Source organism: Crocodylus porosus, unplaced genomic scaffold (genome assembly GCF_001723895.1).
Source record: "Crocodylus porosus isolate Cpor-Errol unplaced genomic scaffold, CroPor_comp1, whole genome shotgun sequence".
Lineage (NCBI taxonomy): Eukaryota > Metazoa > Chordata > Crocodylia > Crocodylidae > Crocodylus > Crocodylus porosus.
In genome coordinates, this window is record NW_017728935.1 from 7,547,485 (window position 1) to 7,559,878 (window position 12,394).

Genomic DNA, 12,394 nt, shown 5'->3' on the forward strand with positions numbered 1-12,394 from the left:
CCTGCAATGAGTGGGTGGCTGAACACAACCCTGGTTGCTGTTCTGGGACTGGTCATGGTCTCAGGTCAGCAGCTGGGGCTGCAAACACAACCCCAATTCATGGAGGAGTGGGGAGCCTGGGCATGGAGCTTCTACCATTCTGCCCTCACCCTCCCACCCCACCCGCACTCCACTGGTGGTAGGCATCTTCCTCCCCTCCGCAGCCACCTCCTGCTTAAACCCTTCTGACAAGGGGATGGGGGAAGCAAAGGAGCAGCTCTTTATAGTCTCCTGGCCAGACAGCTTGGGATTTAAGGTGACTTTACTCTCCAAGACCAGCAGCTGGATGTTCTCTCTCACATTTTCCTGCATTGCACATTCCCTTGAAAGATGAAATGTTGGAATCAAATGCCTGTCCTTAGCCCGAGAAAGAACAGGGAAAAACTGGAGACCTAAAAGAAGAACTGTGAGGAGGATCTAGTGGGAAGGCAGCTGGAAAGCACTTCATAAAAAACAGAGGTGGGAGAGGTGGAGAGAGACAGGCACAATTCCATCTCCTTGGTGACCAAGGATGCGGGAAGAGAAGAAATGCTCTTTCATGGATAAGCCGGCTGTCATGGAGGATTGGGAGAGTACGTTTTTGTAAAAGCCAGAACATGGAGAGAGATATCATGAACTTTATACTTAGAAAACTGACGGTAGCATTTGGCTGTTGAGAAGGGGCCTGCTTACCCAGGCAATTAAAATAAAAACATTTGAATAAACACTTTGCCATGGTTATTTGAATGGGCAACTGCCACACTCAGGGAGGTGTCTGGGAAAAATGTATTAAGCATTAAGGCAAACAAAGTACTGTATATTCTAAATTGGTTTTTATTTAAGGAAGACAAGGTACAGACTAAGCTAGAAGTTTATGAAAGGATTTTATGTAAAAATGGGGAGCAAAAGTACCTTACCATTCTGACTAAGATACAGCAATGCCTTCTTACAGCTGCTTTACAGAGTCTTTGTCCCCTTTTTTGGTTTAAATCTCTGCTACCCATGCCAGGTTAAGCTTATACTAAGAAATGTATTTGGGACTGGGAAGGAGTCCCCCCCGCCCCCCCATCCTTTCAGCAGACCTGTTGGGCTAAGTCTGCAGGGTGGGAACATCCAGATCATTCAATGCCAAGCCCAGAAAAGCCCGAGGGGTTGGGGGAGTGGAGGATACTGAGTGGGATGTGATTTCAGGTACAAAGCCAACTCCAAACAGAGCTCAGCAGGAAGCAAATGAGTTCTTTTCTAACAAAGAAATGAAAGTTCATTCAAGTGTGTTCACTCCCCCGTGGGTGCTACTCCTCTGCTTTCGCTTGTTGGAGCAGATCCTTAGTCATGCTGTAGTCACTTTAAACCACTCTGATCCATCATGCAGGCTTTTTCTCAGGTGGGGGGTTCCTGCACTAACAGAGAGCAGTCACTGAAGGGTGCAGAGCCCCTGCAACAGCAGCAGCAACAGTTCTGCCCTCCCTTCTCTCAGTCCCCAGTCTTGGGATAGGGCAATTTCTATGCCATCCTGAGCTATGAAGCCAAGCTACTGGGGGCCTCAGTCGCTTGGGTGTAACGGAGAACAGCTCTGGCCCCTATCTGTCCACCCACTCTGGAGTCCACCTGCCCTGAGCACGGCTGGGAAGTAGCCAGGCCAGGGTTGGGGCCCGGGACACTTTTGTTTTTCATCACCTAAACCCATTAGCTCAAGCGGGAGGTGAGCTTTTGCAGGCAGCTCTGCAGCTCCCTGGGAGGGGACGTATACAAGGTATTTATGTGAAAAAAGGCTTTTAATCTGTGCTTTGGTGACTAATCACTCGTGCAGCTTCCCCCTCCCCCTCCGCAGGCTGAAGTCAGTGGCTGAGCTCACAGTGCTGCATTTCTGAGTCATGAAGCCATTCCCGTTCTGTTTGGTTTCATTCCTGCAGGAGCCTTCAGGACCATCAGCACCGCATACCAGACATCCGTGAACGCCAGCGGCCGCATAACGGGCACCTCTGGCCTGCTGGCTCAGGCCAGGGAAGGCCAGAGGATGACAGGGCAGCTTGAGAGAGGCATCGCAGAGCACACCTTGAAGCTGAGGAGACTCCGGGATGATATGGCCTTCTCCCCCAACCTCACACCTACCCTCAATAAGGTGACAGTGACACGGGCCTTGATGTGAAGTGCCCAAGGGGACAGGCATGCAGTCAAGCAGCCTCAGGTGGCCTCTGCCCTCCCCAGCACAAGGTGCTGTGCCCACTTCTTGCACCGCAGGCAGGTGTGCCCCTGGGCTGCTTGAGGCCATCACTGGAGCACAATCCAAGTGCTGCTTGCTCACCGTGCAGTGGGACGCGGCAAGGGAGGTGACATGCTGGTGCAGGGACTGTCCAAGTGCCTTGGTACCTGCCATTACCCAGGTGTTGCCTGGTTTCGGGTCTGGTCAAAGCCTGTCTTTCTTTCTCCTCCCTGCACTGCCTTGCTATTGCCATGGAGACCCCTTTCACGGAGAATATCCTCTGCCTTCAGCGTCTTCTGATGAACCGTTGCTGTGGAGACCACCGACCACTCATCTCATTACTTTTCGCAGCACCGGAGCAGTCCTGAGCGATAGCAGTGCCTGTGGCAGGGAAGCGGGGATTGCCGGTCCTGGCCAGCTCTGCATCTGCATGTGCTCCTGTGCTGCGAGCCCGGACTGGCAGGACGTCAGTGGCGTTGTTAGACACTGATGTGCCATTCACGGCCAATGCTGCGGACAAACGAGCAGCCAAAGTGTCTCCACCGGGTACACCCTGTGTCCGCCAGTCCTGTAGGGGACGTGCACTGATGGGCATCTTGCACAGCTGAGACTGAGACCTGCTGAAGTATGTGGGTTATTTCTGAGACTGCTTTGGGCTGTGCAGAGCCTCCTCTGTTTCCCTGCAGCCTGAACAGACAAGGGACAGGAATCACTAGAGCCTTTGGGCTGAAAGCTGACAGACAGGCTATACATACCCACTTCCCAAAGCAAGAGATGACTGTGCTCCATAGTGCGCCCACATCCACCTCTGCAGAGCATAGGCACATGGAGTACAGTGTGTTTGCTCCATACAGACATGCCCTCCATCACACTCCACAAGGTATTTTAGCGTGCGTCTTTTCTGACATGCTATAGCGCACTGCCCTGTGGCATGCACTGGGCAGGGGCTATGCCAGAGCTCATGAGCCTCAGGCAGCTCCCAGGCAGCAGAAAGCAGGTCCTGAAGTGAGAGGGGTCATGCACAGATCACTGACTCTGGGGCCTGCTGGGCTGTGGCTACAAGGGTCCAGAAGTTTGGCTCACCCTGCTCTATACCTTTCGCTGACATCCCTACTGAAGGCTACTGCAGTAGTTGAGCAAGGACTGTGCATGCACGTGTGCTCTTCGGTCAGCATTAGGAATTTCATCCCCCTGACGGTGCTGCGGCCCTTGCACCATTACATCCAAGTAACGCCAAGGACAGTGGTCTCCTTACCGCCTTGCCCTTTCTCTCTGCATTTAGATGTGCAGCACGGTCCGAGCGGAGCCCTGCACACCCGGGGAGTGCGAGGGAGAGCTTTGCCCGCGGGGCAATGGGACTGCGTGCGCAGGAGGTCTCGCCTGCCGAGGGATCTTCTCCCTGTCCAGAGGCGCCGTTGGAGCAGCCGAGAGAGCCGCCGGAGAGCTCCGCAGCTTCAACCTGCGTCTTCAGGAGACTGCTCAGTTGGTAGGTACAGAGCACGCAGAGCGGTGGGCTCCTGGGCTCGTTGCCCAGGACATAAGGCGCTGGCAAGAAGAAGCTGCCCTTGGGTTCGATATACAGAAGTCCCCTTCATGAAGCGGATATGAGGAGAAGCAGGTAGGGCGGCGGGGAGGGTAAAGTGAGGGGTCGAGGATGCCCTGTGCCTGCTACAAACTGACTTCCGTCGGGGATGTTGCTGTTGGCAGATCAGGGCAGCAGAGACGGCTGCAAGCCAGATCCAGAGCAACACACGGCGCTTGGGGGACCAGATGAGCGTGACCAGGACCCAGATAGAAGGAGACGTCCGACGCATCCAGCAATTCATTAAGCAAGTGCGCAGCTTTCTGTCAGGTAAACCCAGCAGCCTGTGCGCACGAGGGCAGGGCTCTGAGGGGCTCCTTCCTGCTGCATGCACACTGGCTTGTGCATGGAAAACCCTCATGGTGGTACAAAGGCCTGCAGGTCAGATGCAGATCAGAGGAGAACCGCTCTTCTCACTGAATGAGACCAGTCGGTACCTGATTTCCCTGGACTGGTGTTCGCCTGCCTTCATAAATGTACAGGCAATGTCCGAGCACAGCTGAGCAGGTCTTTGAGGATCTAGCCAGGTGCTTGGTCTTCAAATCTCATGTAGTGTCCTGGCAAAGGATTTGCATGGTTTATTTAGCCCCTGGGACCACCCTAAATTTGTTCACCTAGATGCCACATTTTCTGATGAGCAGGGAAGTAGAACCGCCGGATTTCCACGCTGCTGTGGATGTTGCAGAGAAAACTGCCTGGCTATTTTCTTGGGCTGCGCTCATGCCTCCCAGTTTTACTTTGAAGTCAGGATTCATATGGAGCCCCAGACTAAGTCATACTGACTTTTTTCACTTACTTTTTTGCATCGGTTCTGTAGACACACAAGCACTGGAAATGGTGTTTAGTGGCCTCTTGGTCACTGGGATTTTTTGCATTCAGGTGAGAGCACTTTATCTGGGATGCTTCATCCTGGAGTGATCTTGCTTGACCTCTTCAGGTCCCTTCCTGCCCTAGTTTTAGATCATTCTCTTGCCTCAGATTTGCAGGAAAACAGGGCCAGAAGCTCTCAAATGTTTGCCAGTGTTGCACGCGTTGTTTCACTAAAGCCTGCATGTGAACAAGATCTAAACAATACAGGGCTTTTCTACGAGCAGTTTCTCCTGCTTCTAACAATACCTCGCAGTTCCCAATACTATCTTTGTATCTGTTCACACAGAATTGTCTAGGGGTCCAATGTATTTCATTGCATTGTCTAACACTATTGAACTGATACGACCTCTTCTAAAGGGAACGATACCTTTGCTTTGCCCGAGCCTGTACCGTCGGGGTGTAACTGTGACTAATGCCTGGTGAACTCATACAGCGGAACCACGTTTACAAGGCAAATTGCAAAGGAAGCGGAGTGGAGTGAGTGGTATTTGACAGCAGCTAGATGTGTGTGGGAGCCTTAAATCAGCTCTCACAGAAATGCACTCAAGGAATGAAATTGCAGCCTGACCATGACCTGAGCAGCCAACTCAAGTTTTGATGGTGCCAATCCCACAGAGCTGAATTCATCTCTGGTGTAGGCTCAGCAACTTCCAAGGGCCTTCTGCCAGAGATGAACTTGGCCCATTCACTTTCCGGCCTGTAAATGCCATCTCTGGAGTCACTGTAAGGGGCTGCAGCAAAGGTAGAAATGGCTGGACTGTGGCCTGCTGTGCTGCAGAGCCAGCAATGAAAGACATGGCTGGGCTTCCAGTGGCCGTTCAGGGATTTAACAAAATCAGCTGAATACAGCATTGGTGAAAGGGGCTGGAGTGATGGCTCCGAGGGACTGAGCTGTAGCCTGGGCCCTGGCAGGGAGAGATTTTCAAGCAAGCTGCCTTGGCCCATCTGGCCCATCCTGGCCCCCAGGAGCTACAGCAGAGGATATTTTCCATGACTTGTGTGTGGAAGTTACCTTCAAGGGTTATCAATGCCTGTCGATTAAGATGGGAACTTCTCCTCACCATCCAGACCCTGGAAAGTTTTTTTCCAATGATACCTGTTGACCAGAAACATGCTCAAACAAATCTTTTCTGGAACAGACAATTAATTGAGCTAAAGAAGATACGTGTACCCTACAAGCTAGTGGTTTGCCTTGTCGTTCACAAATTCAAATAACCCAGCAGGCTTATGAGCATTAGCTGAATAAGAAAATCAGGTCATTTAGTCCTGCCTGGTGTTACTGATGAATGAAGATCTAACTGAGCACGAGCCAGGTCCCAAACTGATGGCCTTGGGTGTTTGCACATCTCTTCTCCCTGTCATCCGTTGTCTTCAGCAGCAGTGTAGGAAAGCGCTCGTCCTGGACTTCGTTGAAGTGTTCTCTGTAAATTTAAGCCTTTTCTTGTTTTACACGTGGCAGCAGGGGGAAATTTTCACCATCGAGGCAAAAAAATGAATACCAAACACCTGAGTTTTGTCTGCCCTTATGGCAATTAGCAGCAGAAACGGGTAAGAGGATCAGCTCGTTCCCAAGTCAGTGTTGGTGGAAGATGCTCAGAGACCATTGGAGTTTTTTACAACATGAGAAATTCTAAGTAGAGGAAACCAATCTAGAGGAACAGACGTGAAGGGCGACAGTAACTGGTGTTCTTGGGACACCCTAGCCCCTGGCATAACCTTCATGTAAAATGAGAACACGGGTGCCACCCAGCAAGACAGGAGGGAAACCTGGAGAAGGCTATGTAGAGCCATAGAGCAAGAAGCCTGATCCGTCCATCGTCGTGATGCTGCAAAGCCTGAAAAGAGCAGCAAAGTCTGTAATGCGTGGCAGATGCTGGAGAGCTTGCTGCGCACCTGCAATTGAGGGATTCAGAATAAAAGAGAGAGAGAAAGAAGGGGACAAATTTAGACTTGTCATTAGCCTGAAGAATCACTCATGATACAGAGCGTCTAAGGCGCTCCAATGGTCGCAGCAGCCTCGGGACTGACTTGACTTGACTTGTTGGCGTGTGCAGCTCAAGCGGCTAACTTGTGCAGAGTGCAGCTCAGCCTGTTGTCTCTCAGAAACAAGGCCTACGAGGCTCACAGGCCAGAGCAGCTGAACCCACGCGGACACGGTGCTAAATACCCCTCTCCTTGGTCGGACCCCCCCAGCGTGGACTTCCCGAGGGACACAGCACCGCTCCTGTCTGTCCATCAGGGAGTGGATGCGAGGTGGAGCAGTAGCAGCAGGGCGTGCTCCCAGTGCCATCCCAGCGCGGGTGCAAGTGGGTCAAGTCAGGTGCCTTGAGTCTGACCGTGCTAACACTGGAGTTTGCTCTAGGGACTGGCCAGTTCGTGGTAGAGGAGGAAGCAGCGTGGCCCAGAGGAAGCCAACCCTGGTGTCTCCACTTCCCAGCGAGGTGGCCTTCTCCTTCACTCTCCTGGCCCAAATGATACGCTTTGCCCTTCCTCTGCTCTTGCCCCCATTCCCAACTCTGTGTTTTTTGGCAAATTCTCTAGACCCAGACACCAACCCCGCGACCATCCAAGAGGTCAGCAACTACGTGCTCTCGCTGCGTCTCCCAGCTGACACGGCTGCCATCCTGAGGAAGATGGCTGAAATCCGCAGCCTGGCGGCCAAGCTGCAATGCCCGGAGAGCATCCTCGCCCGAACGGCTGAGGACGTCGCTAGGGCTAAGAGGCTTCAGCAGGAGGCTGAACAAGCCAGGTGAGCTGCACGTCGTGCCTGGGCTAACTGGATGCGAGCTGGGCCAGACATCCATTGGGATGGTGGGGGTGGTCCTGCAGTTGCACTCCTCCGTGAATGGGAGGGAGGTCTTTGTGGAGACCCATTTCCAGTGAGCTGCTCCCCCCATCACCCCCCAAGTCTGTCTCTCTTGCTCCTGTCCCAAGTTACATGGCGCAAGGTAACCAAGGTCCCTTTTCACTGAATTTCCAGCCAGATCCTCTGTGGGTACAAGTGACTTTGGTGGAGATCTGCTGACTTGCACCAGCTGAGGCTCTGGCCCCACATTTGTGAGTCTCTACAGGGCCTAGAAGAAGGGGCCTCTGCTCTCACCTGCTCTCTCTACCTGAAAGCAGAACACGCATCATACATTTGGTTGCTTATAATAAGTCTGACACCCTCTCATTATAGGCACAGGGGCAGGGAGGCCTTTATCTAAGTAGGAGGGTGCAAATATACATATACTTTGCTTCTCCTGAGCTCCTGTGATGAGAAGTACCTGGTGTCGCGTGTCTTTCACTATTGGTGACCTACATCATAATTGCATAATTGTTAAGGAGGGAAGAACAAGAAGATTATATGGTGAAACTTGGGAGGATTGTCTTATAGTCCTTTTAAAAATATAGTCATGGAGTGCCCTTGTGAAGTTGGAACATCTTGTTTGTCTTCTAGCGAGTCTATTGTAGCAATAACCTGGAGAGAAGGTTAGCAAGATAAGAGCATAAACCTCCTGAAAGCATCTGATACCTATGTAATCTGCTGAGAGTGGTGAGACACGGGAGACAGGCTTTGCATGAATGTTTCTAGAGGAAGGTTTTATTACTTACCATTTTTTATTCTGCAGGGCCCCACTTCAAACTGGGACAGCGTCACGTGGAAGCGACTCGTGGCACAAAAAGTTGCTCTCCGCGAGATGGTTCCTCTTGCCCCACGTTGCTAATTAGCAGCATTTTTTTTTAAAGGAGGGCTTTATTCTCCCTTCCCACCTAAGGGTACCAAGTAAAAGCAGGGCTGCTCTTGAAAGGAAGTTTGATCCAGTGGTAAAGGAAGAGCGGCTTTGGGATGTCTAGCTTCTATTACAGGCTTACAGCAGCTCCCTTATTTGTTAAATACGCTGGTACCATCTTCACTTCAGACCTGCAGCCGTAGCTGACTGGCTTGCTTGTCTTTAATGCTGACACACTCACGATTCCTCGCTGCGTTTCTCCAGGAACCGGGCCAATGCAGTCGAGGGCAATGTGGAAGAGGTGGCGGAGAACTTGAGACAAGCACGCACAGTGCTTCAGGAGGCCCAGGAGATGATCAGGGGCTCCAGTTACTCCCTCCAGTTTGTCCAGGATCGCCTGGATGAGGTGACCGATACTTGTGCAATTTCCCGCGTTGTCAGGGTGGCTCCTTTGCAACGCTTCGTGGAGGCCCCAGCCGAGGGCTGTGTCGCTCTGCGTGGGTTCCCAGGCAGCCTCGATTACTGCCCTTTTCCATCTCACCCAGCTGGGAAAATGAGACTCCCCCAGTGTGTCCAAGGAGCTGGCATAGTTGTAAAAAGTCTGATCCCCCCTAGCCCCCATGCTTTCTTCCCCTGCAGCCTTGCTCTGTTTCTTGGCACATCCCCCTAGTAAGTCTTGTCACAGTCCTGGGCTCCGAGCACCCAGAGACAGAGGCTGTCCTTGCTGTGCTCAGCTGTGCGCTGCCTAGCACAAAGGCCCCCGGATGACTGACCGGTAGCTGCTGCAGTCACCAGCCCATCAGCTATAGCGTACGAAGAGCAGCCCACAACACTGGCCATTTCATTCATGTGTTTGTGGGATCAGTTTTTTCTTTTAAATAACCAGTATTGTTGGCTTTTAGATCCAGAGTGTCCTTGGCCCAGCTGAGAAGAACCTGAGGCAGGTTACTGCTGAGCTGGACAGCTTCACGGAGAGGCTCGGCCAGCTGCGGCATAAGGCGGAGCAGAACCGGCTGCGGGCTGCAGATGCACGGGACGGCGCGGCGGGTGCCAGTGAGCAAGCCTGGCGAGCGCAACAGGTATGCAGAGATCCCGGGGAGCCCAGGAAGGACTTGTTGCGTTTGTCCCGGGGTAACAAAAATATTCCTGGAGTGGTGTGTACATACATCACCTTTCTAATCAGGGTTCAGCGAGTGGCTGAACACACTACTGCTTTTCTGCCATTGCTTCAGCGGTGGGATTGCAGCAGAACTGCACAGACGTATTTGGCAATATCCCAGGATAACCTGTTACTACCTCTTAACTGGGAAACTTTTTTTAGGATTTATCCTGGAACAATGGGCATGGATGTGTATACACTTCCACTTTCCCCCAGGGTAAAATAGTTTGTTCCAGGGTAACTGCAGCATCCGTTTGCACTCGCACTGGCCTTTCTGAGAGGGGGTGATCCCTATTGTGTGTTGTGCCCCAGATACCACCAAACCACCGACACATGTGAAGGTTATAAAGAAGTAAGAACTACCTCACTATGTCAGACCAATGATCCATATGGCCCGTGTTTTGCTTCTGACAGCAGGGCATAACAGATGCTTTAGAGGAAGAGCAGAAGAAACAGGGCTTGCCCAGCCCCTCTCAGTCACCTGCAGTCATGGGTTTAGGGATACCCTGAGAGCAAGACACAGCCTGACTGTTGTCTAGAGCATCACGTTAATTTATTGTGCACTTACGTAATAGTAACAAGGATAATCGACGATGCAAAGCTCCACAGGCAGATTCAACACCGGACCCCTTGTGCATCTGCTTGAACTCACGTGCACTGCTCATTCTCTCTCTCACAGGGATTTGATCAGGTGAAACAAAAGTATGCCGAGCTGAAGAGGCGGATGGGCCAAACTTCAGTCCAGGGAGTACAGGGCAGCAGGATCCAGGATATTAGCATGGAGGCAAATGCAATCTTTGAAGAAACTCTGGAAATGATGCTCAGGATGGAAAGTAAGAGGTTTTGTGCAGGCATTGACAGACCATGATTTGTGGAAGGGCTGCTGACTCCTGAGTGCAGGAGGGGAGCGGTGTACTCAATAGCGAGAGGCTGTGAAGCAGCATCACATACTGATGTGGGCTTTGCTTAGCATGAGGAATGGGATGCAATTACGCTGGTGCAGATTTTCCCAATCTAAGCAAGTCTCGAACCAGAGGCTCTGCTTTGCAGATGCACAAAATATCCTGCTAAGCAAAGAGCTTGGAGGAAAATGTTGCCCATAGAAACCTAGAAAATTGGTTTCGCTGGTTATGAGAACCATGAAGGAGAATCGCCTGCCTTGTATTAATCCTTGCCATTTGCGGTTAAGTGATTCGTTACTGTCTCCACCACTTCACTGAATTATACTGCATTCTTCTCAGCTCCAGTCATTACTTTTGCTGTATAAGTCTGCTGTGTAACAGAAGCCACATTTATTCCTGGCCACCCTGGGGTGAAATCAGTGTTATAATTTCATTCTATGGACCTTCCATGCCAGTAACATGAGCATTTTATGAACCTGTGGCACTGGGGCAAGCACCCACCAAACCCACAGGTGCTTTGGAGTCTTGCTGAGATTGAGCTTGCAGCAGGAGAGCGAAAACTAGCGCGCTGCCACCAGGATCTCAAACAGCCTTCTGCGACCTGTCCTCTTATTCAGGTCAGGCAGTGCAGTCAGGAAGTGTGACCTACCTGGCTAGCTTAGCTATGCTATGCCAGCCTGGATTTAGCGTGGGCTGTGAAGTGCTCCGGGGACCCTGCATGAATGCTTTACTGCTTTTGGGACAGAGGCTACCTTGAGGGAGTCTAGGATGTGCTGAAGAAACACCTGACTTCAAAGCAAATGTATGCCTAGGAAGATCCCAGTCCCAGCTTGCCTTTAATGCTCTCCTGCTCCATGCACTCGCTTCTGTTTTAAGCTTTCAAATCTAATGACTTTGCTGAAAGAAGATGCTGGCCAGTGAGCAGATTTAGTGCTGTCACCGAAGGTTGGGACCCTCTGAGTTGGTGGAGAATGACTGATTGATTGGCCCCACGTCCAAGCAGTTATCAGGCTGGGGCCTGGGCATCGCTCGCATTGCTCAAGCAAGTGGATGTCTTTCATCGAAGGCGCTTCTCTGTGCCAGGGACCTCGCACGATGCTGCTGCTTGCTGTTGATGCCAGGCATTTAGGGCTGTTTGTAGGCTGCCAAGCACAGCAAGGAATCTTGATGTTGCTAAATAGGCCAGCGTGCAATTTCCCTTCGCAAACATGATGCGCATACGTTATGAGCTTGCGTCTGCTCCCATTGACGTCAGCAGCAAAACTCCCAGCAACTTCAGTGGCATTGTCTGAAGGAGATGGAGCTTAGAAACACCGAGTGCAAGGGAGCTCAAACACCCTATATAGCCTAGGTTGGGCTTGGTTTTATGAGGCACTGAGAGGGTGGGTTTCGGCACAACCTAAATGCAGCTAGCTAAGCGCTGACACTATTTGCTGAGAAATGCATTTTCAGACAGGTGCTGCAGGCCTAGGGCATGGCTGGGGGTGATGTCTTTGTCTCTTTCTTTGCCTCTCAGCCCTTAACTCTGTTTCTATCCTCAGCCATTGAAACAGAAATTCAGGCAGGCAACAAAGCATTCATCTTGAAGTCAGCTAGCCTGGCAGGCCTGGAGAAGCGCGTGGAAGAGATACGAGATTCTATCAACAAACAAATCTCATACTATGACAGCTGCTAATAAATGAACTTCTGGGGCTCCATCTCACCGGGTAATTGCATTGTCCGCCTTCTGCTCAGACACTGTCTGGTGTATTTATCCCCATCTCCTGGCTGAAGTTTTCGTGTTCCCAAAGTATCTGTTTTTAGTAAATAGAATCACTGTACCGAGGTGGGGGGGAGCTAGCACCGAGCTAAGAGTGACCCCCTGGACAGAATTAATGTTTGGTCCAACTGAAGCCATCCAGTGGCTTGAGAAAAGGGAGAGGCTTTTTTTTTTTTATATTTGCAAGG

The 12,394-nt window shown here is 51.4% G+C and overlaps 1 protein-coding gene across 2 annotated transcripts in view; it reads left to right on the forward strand.

Moving 5' to 3' along the window:
* LAMB3 (laminin subunit beta 3) overlaps positions 1-12,149 on the forward strand; it is a 41,579-nt gene extending 29,430 nt beyond the window's left edge. For both annotated transcript variants that reach the window (XM_019546858.1, XM_019546857.1), the window contains exons 16-23: positions 1,932-2,140; positions 3,504-3,707; positions 3,929-4,073; positions 7,215-7,422; positions 8,651-8,792; positions 9,289-9,465; positions 10,225-10,378; positions 11,989-12,149. In XM_019546858.1, the coding sequence (XP_019402403.1) occupies positions 1,932-2,140; positions 3,504-3,707; positions 3,929-4,073; positions 7,215-7,422; positions 8,651-8,792; positions 9,289-9,465; positions 10,225-10,378; positions 11,989-12,122 (1,373 nt within the window). In that variant the 3' untranslated portion in view covers positions 12,123-12,149. The remainder of the gene's footprint in view (positions 1-1,931; positions 2,141-3,503; positions 3,708-3,928; positions 4,074-7,214; positions 7,423-8,650; positions 8,793-9,288; positions 9,466-10,224; positions 10,379-11,988) is intronic.
* Positions 12,150-12,394: the final 245 nt, after the last annotated feature.